Genomic DNA, 19,563 nt, shown 5'->3' on the forward strand with positions numbered 1-19,563 from the left:
GTGTTATGGCTGCTTCCATGCTCTGCTGACAGCCTAAAAATATTTATTATTTAGCCCTTTACAGAAAGGTTGCCAACTTGTTATGTGTTATTGAAGAGATGACATTCTGGGACTAAAAATTTCTAAATAGAATGGGAACTGATTGTTATTTTTACCTATTTCTATAACACATAAATATAATGTAAAGAACATGGTCAGTAAATATTTCCTTGCTGGGGGTTGATTGAAATATTTTCATGTACTTTCAAAAACACTTTCTTAATACTAAATAGAATCAATATAATTTGGTTGTAAAAGTTTCATATGCTAATTAGTACATTGGAAATGCTTTTTTTTTTCATTTTTTTATTTTTAAAAATTTTTATTGGAGTGTAGTTGATTTACAGTGTTGTGTTAGTTTCAGGTGTACAGCAAAGTGACTCAGTTATACATATATCCACTCTTTTTTGGATTCTTTTCCCATATAGGCCATAACAGAGCATTGAGTAGAGTTCCTTGTGCTGTACAGTAGGTTGTTATTAGTTATCTATTTTATGTTTAGTAGTGTGTATATGTCAATCCCAATCTCCCAATTTGTCCCTCCCTGCCCCTTACCCCCTGGTAACTGTAAGTTTGTTCTCTACATCTGTAACTCTATTTCTGTTTCATAGATAAGTTCATTTGTACTCTTTTTTTAGATTCCACATATAAGCAATATATGATATTTGTCTTTCTCTGTCTGACTTCACTCAGTATGACAATCTCTAGGTCCATTGATGTTGCTGCAAATGGCATTATTTCGTTCTTTTTTTATGGCTGAGTAATATTCTACTGCATCTATGTACCACATCTTCTTTGCCCATTCCTCCACTGATGGACACTTAGGTTGCTTCCATATCCTGGCTATTGTAAACAGTGCTGCAGTGAACATTGGGGTGCGTGTATCTTTTCGAATTACGGTTTTCTCTGGATATATGCCCAGGAGTGGGATTGCTGGATCATATGGTAGCTCTGCTTTTAGTTTTTTAAGGAACCTCCATACTGTTCTCCATAGTGGCTGTACCAATTTACATTCCCACCAACAGCGCAGGCCGGTTCCCTTTTCTCCACACCCTCTCTAGCATTTATTGTTTGTAGATTTTTTTGATGATGGCCATTCTGACTGGTATGAGGTGATACCACATTGTAGTTTTGATTTGCATTTCTCTAATAATTAGTGGTGTTGAGCGTTTTTTCATGTGATTTTAGCCATCTGTATGTCTTCTTTGAAGAAATGTCTATTTAGATCTTCTGCCCATTTTTTGATTGGGTTGTTTGGTTTTTTTTGATATTGAGCTGCATGAGCTGTTTGTATATTTTGGGGATTAATTGGAAATGCTTTTATATTTCATTTTTGTAAAGTTGGAATTTAGTGAAAATACTTCACTTTTCAAAAAATGTGAAATCTAGGTAATGTGTTAAGAAAGACTAAAATTAAGATTTAGAGAAAAAAGAAATAAATTCTTATTTTGTGGAAAAAAGCTGTGCTCCATCGGGAGGTAAGGTCTTGGGGTGTACAGTTGATTAGAGCCAAAATTAGCAATGAAGTTTAACTTAAGAATCTATCAGAGGGAAGTATTAGATTCAGGTCAACATAGGCATGTTTGCCTTTACAGGTATACCACTATTTCTACACCCTAGAAATTAACATTAATTCAGTAATAGCACCCAATATGTAGTACCATCATCCCAAATATACCCTTTATGCCTGTATGTTTCTTTTTTCTCTCCTTTTGATCCAACCAATCAAGATTCACACATTGCTTTTGGCTATTATGTCTCTTTGATCTCCCACAGTCTAAAACATCTCACCACCTTCTTTTGTTCTTCTTGACATTGAATCCTTTGAAGAGTCCAGTTGTACTGAAGAATGTCCTGCATTTCAGATTCACGCGTTTTCTCAATCTGTGGTTACATTCTGGTTAAACATTTCTAGCAGGAACATCAGATAGGTAATGTTTGAATCTCACACTGCATTGTATCAGGAGGCACTCAGTGACAGATTGTCCTTCTCTTATCTATGGAAAGCATGGCCACTTAGTTAAGATGCTGATTGTCAGATTTCTCTATTATAAAAATATAGCTACAGGGGCTTCCCTGGTGGCACAGTGGTTGAGAGTCCACCTGCCGATGCAGGGGACACGGGTTTGTGCCCCGGTCCGGGAAGATCCCACATGCCATGGAGCGGCTGGGCCCGTGAGACATGGCCGCTGAGCCTGCACGTCTGCTCCACAACGGGAGAGGCCACAACAGTGAGAGGCCCACGTACCGCAAAAAAAAAAAAAAAAGTATAGCTACAATCTTTTTTTTCCTCCTATAGTTTTTTTTTTTGGTTTGTTTTTAGTTTTGTGAGGTTTTTACGGTTTTGTTTTTGTTTTTTTATTTTAGTAGCACTCTTAAGTTCACAGCAAAATTGAGAGAAAAGTACAGGGGTTTTCCATATACCCCCTGCCTTCACACAGGCATAGCCTCCTTTATTACCAACCTCCCACTTCAGAATGGTATTTTTGTTACAGTTGATGAACCTACAGTCACACATCCTTATCAAAGTCTGTAGTTTACATGAGGGTTCATTCTTGGTGCTGTACATTCTGTGGGTTTGAACAAAAGTCTAGTATAGTAACCATTATACTATCATCCAGAGTATTATCAGTGCCTTAAAAATCCTATGTGGTTTGCCTACTCATCCCTCCCTTCCCCATACATTTTTTAAAGGTAAAATTTAATACAACTCCTTGGCCACCAAACCTATTTAAATTCTAGTGTTAATATTAAATATACATGTATTCTATAATAAGTTATAAAGTGTCAAAATTAAAATTAAATGTAAAATGTTTTCCTTGGTAATTTCTTTTTCATAGCTATCTTTATAAAATAAAGGGGGAAATAATGAGTGAAATAATGAGTGGAATGACTGGAAGAAGTAAGCAAGGAGAAATTTTTTTAATAATCTAAAATATTTTTGGATATATTAGGGACCTCTTAGAATTTTAGATTTTTCTAATTATATCTCCTAGGGGTAACTATTATAAATTATGATTATCTTCTACATTATAGGTATTGTCAATATGGACTCACCATATGGTTCTGTAACACCTTCTTCTACACATTTGGGAAACTTTGCCTCAAACCTTTCAGGAGGTCAAATGTATGGACCTGGGGCACCCCTTGGAGGAGCACCCACAGCTGCTAACTTTAACAGACAACATTTTTCCCCACTTAGTTTGTTGACTCCATGTTCATCAGCATCAAATGGTGAGTAATATACACTGTAGTTCCAGAGGAAGAGTTTGTCTGTATGTTCCCTTAAAAAACAAAAGGTTTTAAGTTTTTCAAAGTTTGGAATCTTTAAGTTTTAAATCTCTTAATAATTTAAATTCTATAAAAATGTAATTTGTATTCATGGCAATCTGAAATCAGGAGGAATTTAAATAGAATTTCCAGGTTTTTAAAGTATTAGAATCAACTTTGGCTCTATGAAACCCAGCATATTATATTGAAGTTAATTTCTAAGAGGGATCATTTTTTGAGAATAAGACATCTTATTGTATCATCTATTGATTTACATTTACTTTCAGGTTTGAGAATATAGCTCCTAAGAAGAAAGATTTGTAGCCTTAAAAGTAGTATAAATATCATGTGCTTTTGGTCTACCTTTAAATCTCATCTATTACATAAATAATACAACTGATTTCACATTACCAGATGTGTGTTTTTAACTGTAGTCAGACTTTGAAGCAGTGATCAGATTTTTCAAACCAAGGAAGATCATTCTTCAATAGGGAATTCAACTCACATTAAGAGAATTCCATAGTGAGGCTATTATTTGTGGTTACTTATTTATTTAGCGAGGATAAAGGCATCAAATTGCTTTCACCTGGAGGAAATTTTAATGAGTCTTTTTTTTTTAAAACTACCAAATTTCTTCTAACAATGTTAGAGCCCAGTTAATAGAGACTGGTTAACTGAATGAACGAGTAAAAAAATATTAGTATTTGAGAGATGCATATCAAAGTACATTGTCAGTGAAAGCATGAAGTAAGGTGTAGCATATAGTGAATTTACATATTTATAGTTTTTCTTGTGTTTGTCAAATAACAAGGACTGTCACCTGGAATATTAATTATCCTTGTACAGGTGTCCCTAAGTGAAAAGAAGTGGTTTAAGAAAGAATTCAAAGTGACTGTGATAAAAACATGCCAGAAACAAAGTGAGAAGTATGAAAATAAAGTACGAATGTAAGAAGAAAAAAAGCTTACAGCAGTTCTCATTGAGGATACTTTACCCATCTTTGAAGATAAAGTGAATATACTATAACATAGCTACTTAGCCTGGCTTATCTAAACTAAGCTATTAACAACACTGAAACTAATTATAACTCTAAGGAATAACTGATTATGACATTTAAGTCTTAACTATCTGGCTTATAAGGAAAGGTTATAGCCTCAGTTATTTAAAGCTGTATTCAGTGCACCATAAATTTCTGTGTACTAGAGGAATATGGATATTTGTTTTATTTATTTAGTTTATTATAAGGAAGATTGATAGGTATATATTGAATGGAAGGTAATTCACTCTGTAGTAAAAATTGGCCTGGGCTTTCCTGGTGGCACAGTGGTTAAGAATCTGCCTGCCAATGCAGGGGACACGGGTTCGAGCCCTGGTCCGGGAAGATCCCACATGCCACGGAGCAACTAAGCCCGTGCACCACAACTACTGAGTCTGTGCTCTAGAGCCCGTGAGCCACAACTACTGAAGTCCGCGTGCCTAGAGCCCATGCTCTACAACAAGAGAAGCCAACGCAATGAGAAGCCTGCACACTGCAACCAAGAGTAGCCCCCGCTTGCCGTAGCTAGAGAAATAGAGAAAGCCTGCACACAGCAATGAAGACCCAACACAGCCAAAAATAAAGAAATAAATTTATTTATTTATTTAAAAAGTTGGCCAAGAAAGGGGGGGGTGGAATTCCCTGGCGGTCCAGTGACTAGGACTCCGAGCTTCCACTGCCAGGGGCACGGGTTCGATTCCTGGTCAGGGAACTGAGATCCCGCAAGCCATGCCACGTGGTGCAGCAAAAAAAAGAAAAAATTGGTACTTTATCCTAATTCAGGATTCACCCCCTTTAGAGAGGTGAATTTGAAGAGATTTTAGGGCAAGTTACAACAATTAAGAAAAAAAACAGAAAAGTAAAATATTGAGGATTACCAATGAACTCTGTTTGTAGTATAGCTAATAACCATATGTTAAATGATAATAATAACAATAATAACAGTTAATTTAATATAAACAGTTAGGTGAGCTTAGACAAGTCATTTCAGTGAACCTCAATTTTCTGATCTGTTAATATCCACCACACTGGATTAGTTTAAGGAGTAAATGGGATAATCTACTATTACTATTGGTCTACTATTATCTACTATTACTACTATTATCTACTATTACTGTTGGTCTTTCTTCTTTTTGATGATAATGAACAGTAAGTGTTAGTCCTGTTTTCTAATAGTTTTAGAAATGTACTAATGGAATGGTAACAGAAGAGCAAACATATTTATAAATAGCCAGTGATTAAAAGGTCTGAAACATAATTTTTGAATGATTTTACCTGCTTAGTTTTTTCTTTGACTCCTCTTAAAATTAGTTTTTATTCCTAAGTATATAACAGATCTGGATCAGTGTCTTCTGAGTGTGTTGAGCTGAAACTAAACCGTTATAGGAATAAAAACATCTTTCTTAAAATATCTACATATGGGTGATTCATATTCACCTATTTATATATAAAAATAAGGATAGTCTTTGGTTTTCATGTTCATAAAAAAATAGGAATTGGGAGAAAAGGTGTTAAAATTGTAACATCATTGCTATTGAAATGTGTTACCTGAAATTTTTTGGTAGTTAATCTTTAAAATAGAATGGATTCTCAGAAGCAGAGAATGTTTTAAAATAAAATAAAACATACTTACTGATATTAATGTTTATTACTTTAGGAAATACATTAGATTTTTTTTTTCCCCTTTTGAACCATGAACCACTCAAGGTAAACATGTTGCATTTGATTATATCTCTAGGGTCTTTAAAGAGTAGCACAAAGAACCCGTGTATATCCCCCCACCCCCACTCACTAATTGTTAACGTGTTGCCACATTCCTCCCTTTCCCCACCATGTATCCCTGTGTGTATGAGTGAGTGTGTGTCTGTGTACATGTGTGTGTTTAGAGTATGTGTAGGGATTGTAGGGTTTTTTTTTTCTTGAATCATTTTAGATTAGTTGCACATATCAAGCTGATTTCCCCTAAATACTCCAGATTATAATATTTTGGAAGAACAAGAACATTCTCTTCCACAACTACAATGCAGTTGTCAATTTCAGCAAATTTTACATTGATACATTATTATTATCTAATGTGTAGTCCATATTCACATTTCATCACTTGTCCCAATAATGCCTTTATTACTTCCTCTCATTCAAGATTCAAATCAGTATCACAGATTGCATTTAATTCCCATGTCTTTTTAGTCTCAGACAACCTGGAACTGTTTCCTTAGCCTTTCTGTATCTTTCAAAGAAAGCTTTTTTTTTTTTTTTTTTTTTTTTGAGATTATAGGTCAGTTGTTTGGTAAAATGCCTCAGTTTGTTTTTCTGATATTTCTTCATGATTAAGTTTAAGTTATATATTTTTGAAATGAATATTAGTATTAGTCAACATTGCACCCTTCTCACTGACATTAGAAGGTATAAAATGTCAGTTTGTGCTATTATTAGTGCTATTAACTTTGATCACTTGGTTTCACAGATTTCTACACTGTCAAATTGTCATTTTTCCCTTTGTAATTTATAATTAATCTGTGGGGAGTTGCTTTGAGACAATTCTTACTCCTCATCAGACTCTCAGGCAGAATATAAGGGAAGGGGGGGAAGAAGTAGCACTTATCTCAGTAGAAATAATAGTTTTATTTTTGTAACCATGTTAATGTTTATAAATTTAAAACAAAACCAACCTTGATGAAGGGAAAAACACTAAAATTGAATGCAAACAGAAACAAGTAAACCTATCTGTATTTTAGATTATTAACATAAACCTACTAAAAGAAAAAGAAACAATCCAAAAAACTCTTGAAGACAGTAGTATTTTATATACCCTTCAGTCTAAAGACAAATGAACTTCAGACAAATTTGCAATTCTACTTAGGACATTTGTTTTTTTATAATGTTATAGATAAACAATTTTAAAACTATATGGGGTATATTGTAAGGTTGAGCAAATGAATAAGTAAAAATATTGATGATGTGATCCAGGATTCTCACTGTAAGAAGAGAGAAATGTAGAGTAAGGCAAGGAAGAACCCTATGGAATTGGATTGGAATTAGAGGATCAATATGAACTCATGATTTTTTTAAATTATTTTTTTTTAAATAAATTTATTTATTTGTTTTTGGCTGCCATGGGTCTTGCTGCGAGCGGGCTTTCTCTAGTTGCAGCAAGTAGGGGCTACTTTTCGTTGAGGTGCACGGGCTTCTCATTGTGGTGGCTTCTCGTATTGTGGAACACGGGCTCTAGAGCGCAGGCTCAGTAGTTGTGGTGCACGGGCTTAGTAGCTCTGCAGCATGTGGGATCTTCCCGGACCAGGGCTTGAACCCGTGTCCCCTGCTTTGGCAGGCGGATTCTTAACCTCTGTGCCACCAGGGAAGTCCCTGAACTCATAATTTTAAAATGATATTATGTGTTGCATTGAATCATATAAAATTGCCATTTCCCCACCCCCACCCCCCCAGCACACTGAAAGGGCCTAGAAGCAATGAATTTTCAATAGCACTAAGCATATTCAGTGTCCAGATCTGTCTGTTAAATATTTTAGTTCACTAAAAGAAACTAGGTCTTCTTGGGGAAATAGCTGATTGTAGAGCTGGGGCAGGGAAAGTATAAGGGGAGCCTGCAAAAGTCTTAGAGTGTCAGAAAGTAATTCAGTGCTCGGGTGATTGGGACATGTCAGAAGGACACAGGAGGAGGCTTGAAAGGGCCTCCCACTAGCCAAATTCAGGACAATTTGACCATCAAAATGAATAATGTCAGCTCATTGAATGAAACAAAAACCCATATGTACATAATGATTGTAAATAAAATTTTAAAATGCGGAAGAGGGAATGTTGCTCCTTACAGTATAATGATGACTCATAAATGTAGAGGAATTATAATTTGAGTCATCATTTTGCAACTGTTAGAATGATTGATTCAGGCAAGCCTCTCAGACTTTTTTACCTTTAATACTAAGCTTTTAACTAGTTTGCATTTTCCTTACCTAATGTAAATCTTAATACTTTTTAATGACCATTTAGTTTGTTTCATCTGACTTCTAACTCTTCTTTAGGTAATCTGTTCACATGAGTGTAATTTCATGTTTTTGTTTATTTCTGGTAGTCTTGTAAAATTTTGTTTTTAGTATTTATATCTTTCTTAAAAATTGCCATTCTGGGTGCTGTTGTAGAACTAACCACAGAAGCATGACTTATTTTTCACAATATATGCATCTGGTTTATGTACTTGAACAGGTTTTATCAACACTTCTCCATACATTCCACTTCTCTTTTCCCTCCCCCTCTTTAGGACATCAGGACATGGTATTAGGACTCTGGCAAATTAAGTTGGGATGTGGGGGACATGGGTCCCTTCCTTCAAAAAAAAAAAAAAAAAAAAAGAAAGAAAGCAAAGAACCTTCCTTGAGGCCTCCAAACAGCAGATTGGTGATGCTGGAGATCCTTCTGCATACAGGCTGGGCAGAGATCACTTTAGCCCTTATTCTACTCAAACTGCTAAGGTCTATCCTACCAACATTCAACCAGTCCATGCATTGAGTACTGATCACTGGCTCTGGTCTGTGAGTTTCAGGCCTTGGCAAATTTAGTCAGTGGGCCATTTTGACATTCAGTCTTACAAAGCTGTTGTCGGATCAAAAAGCAGTAAAAAAGCATTACAGTTTTTTAAGGAAAAAACTAATTTTACATTGTGACTCAGTACACATGTACCTGTGTGTGATTTAAATATATTTACAAAACAATACTTATCCTTATAATATATGTTGCATGCTGGTATTTTCTATTCTGTTTTCTTTACCCTTTAAAAAAATTTTTTACGTTAGTCATGGCCAACCACATTCATCTCATGATCTACTATAGTTTAATCAACACTGAACTGAAGCATGAAAGTACAGTGTAATTTTCCTGCAGGAGCACTTTTTCCATTTGTAAGTCACATTGCTCTTTCAATTTGAATTCAGGACCCTGTTGTCATTTCAGAACTGAGGTGGATTTACTGAAGCTTCAGTTTCAGGATAATCTTATTTGCAAGGGGCCCTGCCAAGGTCCTGTACCTGATTTTGTATTTGTAGTTTTGCATTTTTTCTAAAACAGATTCCCAAGATTATATAGGATGCCACAAAACCTCTAAAACCTGTTTTTTCTCTGATATATGTTAGCATATTTAATAACATGACTCTGATTTAGATTTTGCTTCTTTTTTTCTAATTAAAGAAATTATAATAATTAGAGATGAGAAGAGAAATTATAATTAGGCTCTTTTCATAGCAAGGAATGTAGACCAACCCAAGCAATCTCAAGGAAAATGGTGTTTACTTTAAGGCCATGCAGGGTGATCTTCAGAGCTGTCCAGGATTTAATACAGCAACTCTCTATCTCTTTCTATAGCAGATTTATGATCTCTCACTCATGGTCTGTTTCTTATCTTGCTTACTCTCTTTACACCTAGCCTTCTTCGTAATCTCATCTTATATGCGGTCCTCAAAGATTCAATTCATAGTTAATTAAACCAGTTTTTCTCTGTTTACCAATTGCACCTTTCTGATTGAGAAGTATGGTTGCCTCAGCTCATATGTTCAAGTAAGGTCGTCAGTCATAGATTACCAGCTAGCCTGAAGTAGATCATTGTTCAGTCAGATGCCTGCTGTTAGTCCAGTTAAGCCATCAGGAAGGAAGCAGAAAACAGTCATCTGATAAACTTAAAAGAATAAAATAAAAAAACAACGAACTATGGCTAGTGAGGTGGCAGAATCTGTAAAAAGGGCAAATTTTTATTTTTTCAGGCTTTCTCTAGTTGTGGTAAGCAGGGGCTACTCTTTGTTGCAGTGGCTTCTCTTGTTGTGAACTACGGGCTCTAGGCGCGTGGGCTTCAAGTAGTTGTGGCATGCGGGCTCAGTAGTTGTGACTTGCGGGCTCTAGAACGCAGGCTCAGTAGTTGTGGCGCATGGGATTAGGTGCTCTGCGGCATGTGGGATCTTCCCAGACCAGGGAACGAACCAGTGTCCCCTGCATTGTCAGGCGGATTCTTATGTACTGCACCACCAGGGAAGTCCCAGGGCAAATTTCTTAAATGAGGTGGGTTAGCAGGCAAGCCTAGTTATTCTGCTCATTTAAACAGAATATGGAGGGTTTCTTGGGACCTCCCTAGTGGCACAGTGATTAAGAATCCACCTGCCAAGGCAGGACATACAGGTTCGGTCCCTGGTCTGGGAAGATCCCACATGCCACAGAGCAACTAATCCTGTGCACTACAACTACTGAGCCTGTGCTCTAGAGCCCACGAGCCACAACTGCTGAGCCCGCATGCCACAACTACTGAAGCCCGCATGCCTAGAGCCTGTGCTCCACAGCAAGAGAAGCCACCGCAATGAGAAGCCCGGGCACCGCAACAAAGAATAGCCCTTGCTCGCCGCAACTAAAAAAAGCCCGCTTGCAGCAATGAAGACGCAATGCAGCCAAAAATCAAAAAATGAATTTAAAAAAAAACAGAATATGGAGGGTTTCTGTTATTTTGCTTTGCTTTTGTGTTTTGAAGGATACAGTAAAAGAGTGAAAAACTAGCTCTAACGTAGAAGTTAGGGCAGGATCCCAGAGATGAGTCTGAGGGAAGGTAGGATTCATTCATCCTCCTTCCATCAGTCCTTCCTGCTTGCCTTCCATCTCTGCTTCCTTCCTCCCTGTCACCTTTGACTATGTCTTCGTGTTAGTTTTCTGGGTTGATTTTTCTCAGGTATATAATGGTGCCCTTTCAATATGTTGTTTAAAAAACAAAAAATAGAACTTTCTGTATCATATTTACAACTACTTGTGTTCCTTGCAGTTCGATTTAGTCTTTTCTGGAATATTCTTTCATCCTTTCCTGAGTTTTGTCATCTTGTTTCTAGTTTTACTAATTCTGAATTATGCTGTTCTTTCAAATCTTTTATTTCTTTAAGCTCACTTTGGAATTTTAGATTGTAGTCTCTTTCTGATGTGCCTTTAGAATATTAGACTAGACTATAGCTTTCTTTCTGGCATGTTTTTATTGTCTACGACAGCAGTCCCCAAGGACAGCAGCAGGGACTGGTTTTTTTGGCAGCGGGGACTGGTTTCGTGGAAGACAGTTTTTCTACGGACGGGGGTAATGGGAGCGATGGGGAGCGTCAGATGAAGCTTTGCTTGCTTGCCCGCCGCTCACCTCGTGCTGTGCGGCCCGGTTCCTAACAGGCTGCGGACCAGTACCGGTCCGCGGCCCAGGGGTTGGGGACCTCTGGTCTACAAGTTATTATGGGTCCATATCTCCTTTAGTTCATATAATAGCTTTGCATGTAATTCGACTGCAGTTCTATTGTGTTTTGCATTTTTTTAATGAAGTGAGTTTTCCTGAACATTTAGAAGGAATAAGTGGATCAGGATATCTTCTCTAGATTAAAGACACTAGTATTTCCTCTTATAAGGAAGTGTGCAAAAATATGGTCTTATACTTTGTTAAATCTCCTGGCTTTGTTGTCCCTACCCACCCATCCAACCTACCCACCTCTTCCACCTCTGCCCTACTCTTGACTGGATATTCTCTTCACTTTGCTTTTGTTGTCGCTTTCCTGTTCAGTTTAGAATCTGTTCCCAGAAGTTTCTTGTCACTGTAGGAATTTATCAGCAGGCACCTTTAAGAAGTCATAGCGGGGACTTCCTTGATGGTCCAGTGGTTAAGAACCTGCCTTCCAGTGCAGGGGACGTGGCTTCAATCCCTGCTTGGGGAACTAAGATCCCACATGCTGTGGGGCAGCTAAGCCTGCATGCTCTAGAGCAGGGGTTCCCAGCCCCCGGTCTGCAGCCTGTTAGGAATGGGGCCTCACAGCAGGAGGTGAGTGGCGGGCGAGTGAGCAAAGCTTCCTCTGCCGCTCCCCATCGCTCCGCATTGCTCACCTTACCACCTGAATCATCACCCCCGTTACCACCTGAACCATTCCCCACCCCCCCATACACCCCCCACCCTGTGGAAAAATTGTCTTCCACAGAACTGGTCCCTGGTGCCAAAAAGGTTGGGGACCACTGTCCTGGAGCCCGCGTGCTCTGGAGCCCACGTGCCACAACTAGAGAGAAGCCCGTGCACTGCAGTTAAAGATCCCACATGCTGCAACGAAGATCCTGCGTGCCGCAACTGAGACCCAATGCAGCTGAATAAATAAATAAATATATATATATTTTTTAAAAGTCATAGGGCCCAAGTTGCTCCAGCTTTTTCAGACCTTACTGTGAATCCCTTACAATCACCCATGCATAGGCAGAACTCTCCCACTTTCACCTGCTGTTCTCAGATTGGCCTGCCCTGCTTTCCTTTGAATACCTTTGACTGTTTTGTGGCTCTCCTGTTCTCAGGTCTAGAGAATTGCTTCCTTCCACACAGATGCTGCTACTACATGAGTCTTATAGCTGTTGATGATTTGTCCCCATTCACTTGTATCTTTGGATTCATTTGGATATCTTGTCTGTTTTGTTATAGATGGGTTTTGGGCTTAGCTAACTTAGTGGCTTTTTTTAATGGGAAGAATCTAAACCTGTGCTACTGTTACTTCCATCATCCTAGAATTCCTTCTTATACCACTGTAAGATGAATTTTTAAATACTTATAATTTTTTGAAGACACATGTGGCTTTTCCATTTTCTTATCATTTGTTAAAAGTAAATGCTGTCAAGTAATGCTAATGGATCCATGACCGTAGGAAATATATTTTAATTTTTCATTAGAAGGTAATAGTTTTCTTGGTTTACTTTTACAGTTAAGTCCATGTTTCATGTTTTTGTTCCCCAATGAAATCAGTATCCATACAATAAATTATAATTTATAAGGTACTTTAGCATTCATTCCTTTTAGTTAATAGTCACTACATCTCATTGAGTGGTGGTACTATCAATTTAACCAAAATAAACCTCTGCAGATACTAGTAAGATGGAATTGATCTCCACAGTACTTTCCAATTTTGTATGATTCTAAAATATATATGAGAAGTCTTCTAAAAAACATGTTAAGGCCGATAATATTATTGAATTTTCTTTGTCTTCCAAGTTCCCTGAAAAGTACCTCAGGAAATAGAAACACTATGTTTGTGTGTACAGATAGATAGATTGATTGATTTTGTAAATTTATTAGCTACCTGAGTCCTTTTGGATAGATACACACACACACACACACTCCCACATGCACACACATACATATAGAAAACTTAAATGCAAAGATAAATGAAAAAATATTAAATGACTATTACTAGGGCATAGAGTCAGACAGTTATGAATAAATTATATCTATGCAGGTAACTGTTTTGACTTTTTAAATATTTATTTATTTATTTATTTATTTATTTTTGGCTACGTTGGGTCTTCGTTGCTGCACACAGGCTTTCTCTAGTTGTGGCGAGCGGGGGCTACTCTGGTTGCGGCGCACAGGCTTCTCATTGCGGTGGCTTCTCTTGTTGCGGAGCACAGACTCTAGGCTCGTGGGCTTCAGTGGTTGTGGTACACGGGCTCGGTACTTGTGGCTCGTGGGCTCTAGAGCACAGGCTTCAGTAGTTGTGGCACATGGGCTAGTTGCTCCATGGCATGTGGGATCTTCCCGGACCAGGGCTTGAACCCGTGTCTCCTGCACTGGCAGGCGCATTCTTAACCACTGCGCCACCAGGGAAGCCCAACTGTTTTGACTTTTAAGCTTCAAGCTCCTCCACAATTTAGACTCTATTTAAATTTAAATGTGCTTGAGATTTGAACTTTTCATAAGAAATAGTTTTGGTTATTTTTGTTTATTCTTCTTCTCTGTAGTGTGTAAAGAGATTAAATCACTAATGAGTGCTCCCAAATTGCCTATATTAAGAACTAGCCTTGTTTTGATAAGTAGAGCTTAAACCACCATTTCTAAAAGTGTTCTGTGGAATACCCACAAGATACAATGAAACAGTTGGGTTATGAAGCATAGCCTTCTGTTGGTATTTTATCAGCATATTAAAGTTCTGTGAAGTCCTGATTTAAAGAAACTTATTTTTTTCTTAAGCTTGATCTTCCAAATTTGTTAGATACCTGAGTATCTTTGTTTTTTCATGATAACATACCAAGGGACAAATGTTCCCAAGGAAAATAGTTTGAGAATTGCCAATACAGGCAGTGGTTTTCCCCACCTCCATTTTGTTGTTGTCATTATTGTTTGTTTTTTTAATTTAAACATTGTCTTCTCATTGCTCTGGTGTTATATTTTACTCACTGTCAAGGGTAAATTTATTTAAATATTAATTAGTGTGTAGTTGCAACATTCACACCTTCCCATTCTACTATCATGAAACTAAAGTGGGAAAATTGTGAGCCAGATTAAAAACTGACTGCAAAGTCATAGAACTTTAACCAAATTTTAATATACATAATTTATTATCTAAGCATTATACTCAAAGTTCATTTTTTCCTCAAAGAATGCATATTTAAGGTGTCTTCAGAATTCAAGATTTTGTTTTACAAAAGTACAAGCTGTATAGTTGACATGTATATTATTTGAAAATATCTTTTCTCTAGATTCTCCTGCACAGTCGGTATCCTCCGGAGTTCGTGCACCTTCTCCTGCCCCATCATCAGTACCTTTAGGGTCAGAAAAGCCCAGCAACGTCTCTCAGGATAGAAAAGTTCCAGTCCCTATTGGGACGGAACGTTCTGCGCGTATCAGGCAAACTGGAACTTCAGCTCCATCTGTTATTGGGAGTAATTTGTCCACATCAGTAGGGCATAGTGGCATCTGGTCCTTTGAAGGGATTGGTGGCAATCAAGGTATGATATGCTATTCTGCTTACTGGAAAGTAAGTTTATGCATTTAACTAAAATATTGTAAGCAGTATTTAATTATCATAGGCATTCTTAAAAAATCTGTATTTGTATCTTTTTCTTTTACCTAATCAATTTATTTGAGAGTTTGAAACATTCTTTTGTTCCCATGTGAGCTCTTACTGAATTTATCATTGCTTTCTGAAGATAGTTTAATGCAAGCATATTATTTTCTTCATATTAAGGAAATATTAATATTTCTTTTTGGTCTCTTAAGCTTTTATCTTAGCTTTTTTTGTTTTGTAACAAAGTGTTTATGTTACTTTGTTAGGCTATTATGTCACTACCTACAAACATGGAAATACTGTGGTAAATATATAAAAGTAGGACATCATTCTGAAGGAATTCACAATTCAATATGGAAAATATTTGAAATATATACATTTTTTTTGCTGTTTTCTGATTTTAAATATCACCAATTATTTTTTTCTGCCTCTTCATTTTCCCTCAGACAAAGTAGACTGGTGTAACCCTGGGATGGGAAATCCTATGATGCATAGGCCAATGTCTGATCCAGGAGTGTTTTCACAGCATCAAGCAATGGAGCGAGAGAGTACAGGAATTGTAACTCCTTCTGGTACATTCCATCAGCATGTTCCTGCAGGATACATGGACTTTCCTAAAGTTGGGGTAATGGTGATTTAAAAGCATTTTCATTATTTCGAAATGATTTTCTGATTATTAGCCTTATTTCACTTACCAGAGTATAAGCGTTTCGGAAATGATGCTGGAGCTTTGGCTTGGAATTATAGGTCAAAATCTGGCTAAAATATAAACATTTATAAATCCTGATTTTGTCCCAGTTTAGAGAAATGTTTTTTGACAAAATATTTTATATACTAGGCTTATAGTATCTTCTCTTTAGTGCTAGAAGAAGTCATATTATGGAAAATAATTTTTACATCACCTAGATAACTTACACTTTTCCAAAATGAGTTGAAGTTTCAAATATCAGTTTTAAGGCTATTGATTATACTGGGAAAAGTAACCAGTGACTTGAATGTCCATAATCTTTGTTTTCTCCTCTTTTAAGGGTATGCCTTTTTCTGTGTATGGGAATGCAATGATTCCTCCAGTAGCACCTATTCCTGATGGTGCTGGAGGACCCATATTTAATGGCCCTCATGCTGCGGACCCCTCTTGGAATTCCCTGATAAAGATGGTTTCAAGCTCCACAGAAAATAATGGCCCTCAAACGGTAAGGCTGATCATTCAATGAACTTTTATTTAGTGTTTATGAGCTGCCAAGACAAATGGGATAAAGATAAATCATTGTTGTGAGAGAGTATGGTGAATTTTGGCAGTTGAGGAAATTGAGAGAAGTTTAATATAGCTGAAATACAGCAGAGTGATATGGAAAATGGTACCAAAGGTAGTGGTTTGGGGCTAAAATTATGAAAGGCATAATATAATATATTCTATTGGTAAGTAAAATATTTTAAGTTGCAAAGTGTTGTAATGTAATCTTATGTATCAGAATTTACTAGTGGTGTGAAAAGGGCCATCTAGAGGTTATTTATTAAAAGTATTATAAATGTCAAAACAGTATATAACTGTGAAAATGCACAGAAATGGTCGTGTATTTTAGCTTATTATGGTATATGTTTTTTTTGTTTTTTTTTTTTTTGCGGTACATGGGCCTCTCATTGTTGTGGCCTCTCCCGTTGTGGAGCACAGGCTCCAGACGCGCAGGCTCAGTGGCCATGGCTCACGGGCCCAGCCGCTCCGCGACATGTGGGATCTTCCCGGACCGGGGCACAAACCCGTGTCCCCTGCATCGGCAGGCAGACTCTCAACCACTGTGCCACCAGGGAAGCCCTGTGGTATATGTTTAATACCTGATTCATTTTCCTTCCACAGTCATCAGCCTGTATGTACTCAGATAATGGTTTTTTAAAAAACGAAGATAATTCAGATCCTGTTTGAGGGATAAGAGGAGAGGCAGGAAAACAACAGATAAAAGTGGTTTATCACTGCTTTTCTTCATTGTTTCCCAGCATGTTGCAAACGGATTGAGACTTAGCTATTTTAGTTTATAAATATTAGGAGCACTTCCTTAGTGTTGAAGAGTTTTGTTTTAATCAAATATATGTTCAATACATATTTAATAAAATGTGTGCTCTATATTCATAGGTGTGGACTGGACCCTGGGCACCTCACATGAACAGTGTGCACATGAACCAGCTTGGCTGATGAGGATCAGCTTGTTAGCCTGCAGATTCCTTTTCATTCAGAGGAAATCACAAGTGGCCGAAAAAAAATTTATGCTCCCAAATCATTCTACTGATGTGCTTGACTGAAGTGTGTAGGCTTTTTGCAGAAGAACTTACTAACTGACCTATTTTCTGTGAACATTTGTGACTGCCCATTCCCCATCATCATCTGTTTTACCTTAGTTAGCATTTTTCTTATCATTTTTCTTTTATTCTTTCCCTCTTACCCTTTGGACATAACTTTCTGTTGAAGCTGTTCTTTGGCTGGTTGGTTTTAGTACTGTAAACTGCTTCTGAGCAAACACGGAAATTTAGCAAAATTATGTAAACTTGATCCTGAAGTTTTAGAATGGCAAATAAATGTACAATTGTTTACATAACAGAAAAGGCTAAGCAGAAAGTAAATTTCAATATGTCAGTATAGAGGCTCTACTTTATGTAGACTTAAATTAATGTGAGATATGTACCTTCATATTCAGAAATCTGGATGTTTCCTTCATACATTAAACTATTAATAAGTACAACTTTTTTGCTTGTGTAATTTAAGTATAAAGTAAAACAATGGGCATTATCAGTGAATGCTTCCCGATGTTGGCTTTTAAAATACCCATGCTTCTCTGTTTTGAGTTTGTTTGCAGCAAGGCACATATAGAATAAGAAATTTATCACTTTTTCATGTCTCTTTATTACCTTGTCACACTCTTAAAACTAATACACACTTCTCTCTTCATTCTTTTTTCTCTCTTCACCCTTACCACTAATACCGGAAAACTTTTCTTGCTGATAGTGAAATAATTCTGTAAAGATTTTTACTCTAATGGCTGCTACGGAGAGGTGGAGAATCTTCATCATCACCTGTCATTTCTTCTAACCATAAAACATACAGTCTTTTTGAGAATTTAAAAAGCCACCACTGGTTCCCAGTCAGCATATATAAGCTCTTAATATACTGTTTATTATTAAACAATTCAATGTACTATTTTATATTGGATAATATTGATTCTTAACATTGGCTTTCTAGTCACCAGGAGTCAACATAAAAATACCAATTTTCAGTAATTTAGTGGAAGGTGTTTGGTTTTTTGGGGTTTTTTTTCAATTTTAAAGGCTTCTTAATCTCTACACTTGTATATTAAAAGTGAAAGGGATCAACAGCTAACTTGGGGCAAGTAATAAAATACATTTTGCATTCTTAATTAAGACAGTTTATGGTAGACATGAATACACAGGTTACAAAATAAAGTCTCCATTTAACCTGTTTATATAAGACACAGGGCCACACTAAACTACTCAGTGGAATTTATCTATTCAGTTCACTTGAACGATAAACAGTAACATGTCCAAGAAGAATATGTGTCCTACCGTCTCATGTGGAGAAATAAATTATATGGTTGAAATGTAAAAGGAAGTAAGCATAAAAGTGAAGTAATGTATATATCAATCTGTCTTTTTAAAAAAAAATTAGACCTAAATTCCTCACTGTTGAAACATAAACATTAAGTAAGATTCAGATAGATCACCCACAGTTGACAATATTAATATGGTTCCTTGGCTGTTCAAGTAAATGAAATGATTTCTTTATTCTGGTAGCCTGAGTAAAGAGTAAAAAAGAGGATTTCTCAAACATATCCAGAAGTTTGTAAACAACACATTTATATCTTTTATTTTAGGAGGTGGTCTTAAAATATATAAATTTGTTTTCCTACCTGTCCTTGATTGATATGACCAAATTTAAAGGAAAAGCTAAATGATATCCTACAAATAAATATGACATAAAATTATTGCACTTTACTAAGAAAGGGGTATAATGCTATTTAACAGAGTATTTTATGTATGACTTCTACCACCATCCTATAATATTTTGCTTAATTTCTTCGCTGTGTTTACTAGAGTTTATTTTCTAATTAAAATAATCTTGCTAGATAACAGATATTAGCCAGTATTTATCAAAACACATGACTTGTGTTGACTCACAAAAGTGAATTTCTTAAGATAGGGTGTCTTACTAAAAAAGAAAAGGAAAAAAAACCCTATATATATTTTTTTTACTTTAAAGCTACAGGACAGGGGAGTATTGATTGGAATGTTCCTTATTTAGTTTTGGGGATCAGGCTTGTTAAATACAATACCATGGTTTTAGAAGTCTGTAGTAGGAACATTTTTCAAATACATTTTTTATATTTCAGATGT

At 36.5% G+C, this 19,563-nt stretch overlaps 1 protein-coding gene across 10 annotated transcripts in view; it reads left to right on the plus strand.

Annotated features, from left to right (window-relative positions):
* Window positions 1-17,897, plus strand: part of ANKRD17 (ankyrin repeat domain 17) — a 159,145-nt gene extending 141,248 nt beyond the window's left edge. For 9 of the 10 annotated variants that reach the window (XM_082639938.1, XM_082639940.1, XM_082639946.1 and 6 more), the window contains 5 exons: window positions 3,076-3,273; window positions 14,858-15,106; window positions 15,612-15,790; window positions 16,194-16,358; window positions 17,294-17,897. In XM_082639938.1, the coding sequence (XP_082496064.1) occupies window positions 3,076-3,273; window positions 14,858-15,106; window positions 15,612-15,790; window positions 16,194-16,358; window positions 17,294-17,353 (851 nt within the window). In that variant the 3' untranslated portion in view covers window positions 17,354-17,897. The remainder of the gene's footprint in view (window positions 1-3,075; window positions 3,274-14,857; window positions 15,107-15,611; window positions 15,791-16,193; window positions 16,359-17,293) is intronic. The other variant, XM_082639943.1, reaches the window with a different exon arrangement.
* The last annotated feature ends 1,666 nt before the right edge of the window (window positions 17,898-19,563 follow it).

The sequence above is a fragment of the Mesoplodon mirus genome, assembly GCF_964341445.2.
Source record: "Mesoplodon mirus genome assembly, chromosome: 2".
NCBI classification, from domain to species: domain Eukaryota; kingdom Metazoa; phylum Chordata; class Mammalia; order Artiodactyla; family Ziphiidae; genus Mesoplodon; species Mesoplodon mirus.